The sequence below is a fragment of the Vicugna pacos genome, chromosome 16, assembly GCF_048564905.1.
Source record: "Vicugna pacos chromosome 16, VicPac4, whole genome shotgun sequence".
In the NCBI taxonomy this organism is placed as follows: Eukaryota; Metazoa; Chordata; class Mammalia; order Artiodactyla; family Camelidae; genus Vicugna; species Vicugna pacos.
The window spans coordinates 31,633,761-31,635,470 of record NC_133002.1 but is presented as its reverse complement, the minus strand read 5'-3'; the positions used below and the strand labels follow the sequence as shown (position 1 = coordinate 31,635,470).

The 1,710-nt window shown below is 45.9% G+C and overlaps 1 protein-coding gene across 1 annotated transcript; it reads right to left on the bottom strand.

Moving 5' to 3' along the window:
• Nucleotides 1–224: 224 nt before the first annotated feature.
• Nucleotides 225–1,079, bottom strand: LOC102541545 (dnaJ homolog subfamily B member 6-like). The gene is made up of 2 exons (XM_072940021.1): nt 1,052–1,079; nt 225–941 (listed from the first exon to the last, which is right to left on the bottom strand). Exons 1-2 carry the CDS (start codon nt 1,077–1,079, stop codon nt 394–396), a joined length of 576 nt encoding a protein of 191 aa, XP_072796122.1. The 3' UTR covers nt 225–393.
• Nucleotides 1,080–1,710: the final 631 nt, after the last annotated feature.

Sequence of the window (1,710 nt, the reverse complement as noted above, 5' to 3'; positions counted from 1 at the left end):
AAATACTGAAGAAAACTGGAATTACTTTTGTGGAAGGTTCGTCCTGGCAATGTTAACTTCACAGCAGGCTTACACTAGTTGGCTCACGTTGCAAGCACAATGGGAAGCAGGCCCGGGCTGGTGTCAGTGTACGAAAGAGTCATGGCCGCGTTGAATTATGTTTAATAAAAAAGCAAAGTGCATACAGAGATTTACAATATTAAAGACAAAAAAAGGTCCTATCATGTGGTCCCAACAATAAACTCAAAAGTCTATGACAAACAGGGCTCCGATGAGCTGTGTATAAATACGTTAGATCAGGTACAGTTATACGAAAAGGCGAGTTCGTCTGAAACCTGCCAGGCCTCGGGGCGCCCGCTACGCGGCACGTTCCTGTGCCGCGCGGGCCGGGAGCTACTTGTTCTCCAAGCGCAGCAGCTGCTCGTTACCATTTATTGTCAAGGACTTTAACTGGCCGTTCTCTTCAACTTCCACTCTTTCCTGATCGTTCTCGACAATCCTCTTTGCAGTGATTTTTCTGCCGTTAACCATCTTAGTAGAAGTTGATACAGATTTGTAGTTGCCCATCCCACCACCACCGAATGCCGCGGAAGAAAAAGACATGATGCCTCCATGACCTAGTGAACCAAAGGGCATGAATCCTGTATCAAAAGAAGAAAATCCCCCTCCAAAGGCAGGAAATCCACTGAAAGCAGAGAAGAACGACCGTGATCCTCGGTTCCAGCTCCCACGGGGGCCTCTTTGATTCCCGAAGAAGTCCTCAAATGGGTCGAAGAAGTCGAAAGCAAATGGGTCCCTTCCACCAAAAAATTCCCTGAAGACGTCATCTGGGTTTCGGAATGTGAAGCTAAACTCAAATGGACTGTCAAAGTGACTTCCACCTCCACCACCACCGTTTAATCCTTCTTCGCCATATCTGCCGTAGATGTCCCGTTTGTTAGCATCTGATAACACCTCATACACCTCAGCCACTTGCTTGAATTTTCTCTCCGCTTCTTCTTTATTCTTAGGATTTTTATCTGGATGCCATTTCAGGGCCAGTTTCCGATATGCCTTTTTAATGTCCTCGGCTGAGGCATGTCTGCACGCCTAGAACTCGGGAGCCGGCGGCGGAAGGCGCGGCGGGGTGGCGGCCGGGTCTCCTCAGCTTCTGCGCGGTGGCGGTGGTGGCGGCGGTGGCGACGGTCCTTGCGCTTTTCCTGGGCTTCTTGCTTTTGCATATCACCAAGAACATTCCATTTTGTTCAGTGAAAGCATTGGGTTCCTTTCTTTGTTGTTCAGCGCGTTGTCAGGGTAGATGCTGTTGCTTCTTTATTCTCTTACCTCTGGAATATTAATTTATGAAGTGAAAAAAGCTCTTTTACTTGTTAGCCCAGTGACACTGGTAAGTTCCTGAACCTCTCTGAGACTTAGCTGCCACATCTGAAATGATGCTAATTATCTGACAGAGATGTGTAAAGGGTTCAATTGTACTTACAAAGGACTTCATTAGCACTGTCTCTGACATTTATCCGGTGCTTGGTCAGCCTAAGTTTATTTTTACCTTGTGTTTCTATAGTCCTTCACACTTACTCATCCATAGTCAAATTCATTATTTTGTTTTCTTCTGACCCTGTGAAGCACATGAGACCAATATTATCTTGAAATATAGATAGGTATGGCTAAATTTATCATTTTATACTTCAGTTGCCCCATGTGAAAACCCCTAAT

What these genes read in the sequence shown, in the direction of transcription:
- LOC102541545 (XM_072940021.1), bottom strand. Translation starts at nt 1,079, where the DNA reads ATGCCTCAGCCGAGGACATTAAAAAGGC. An exon ending in GCCGAGGACATTAAAAAGGC is followed by an intron (nt 942 to 1,051) that starts ATATCGGAAACT and finishes TGTTATCAGATG; the next exon opens with CTAACAAACGGGACATCTAC.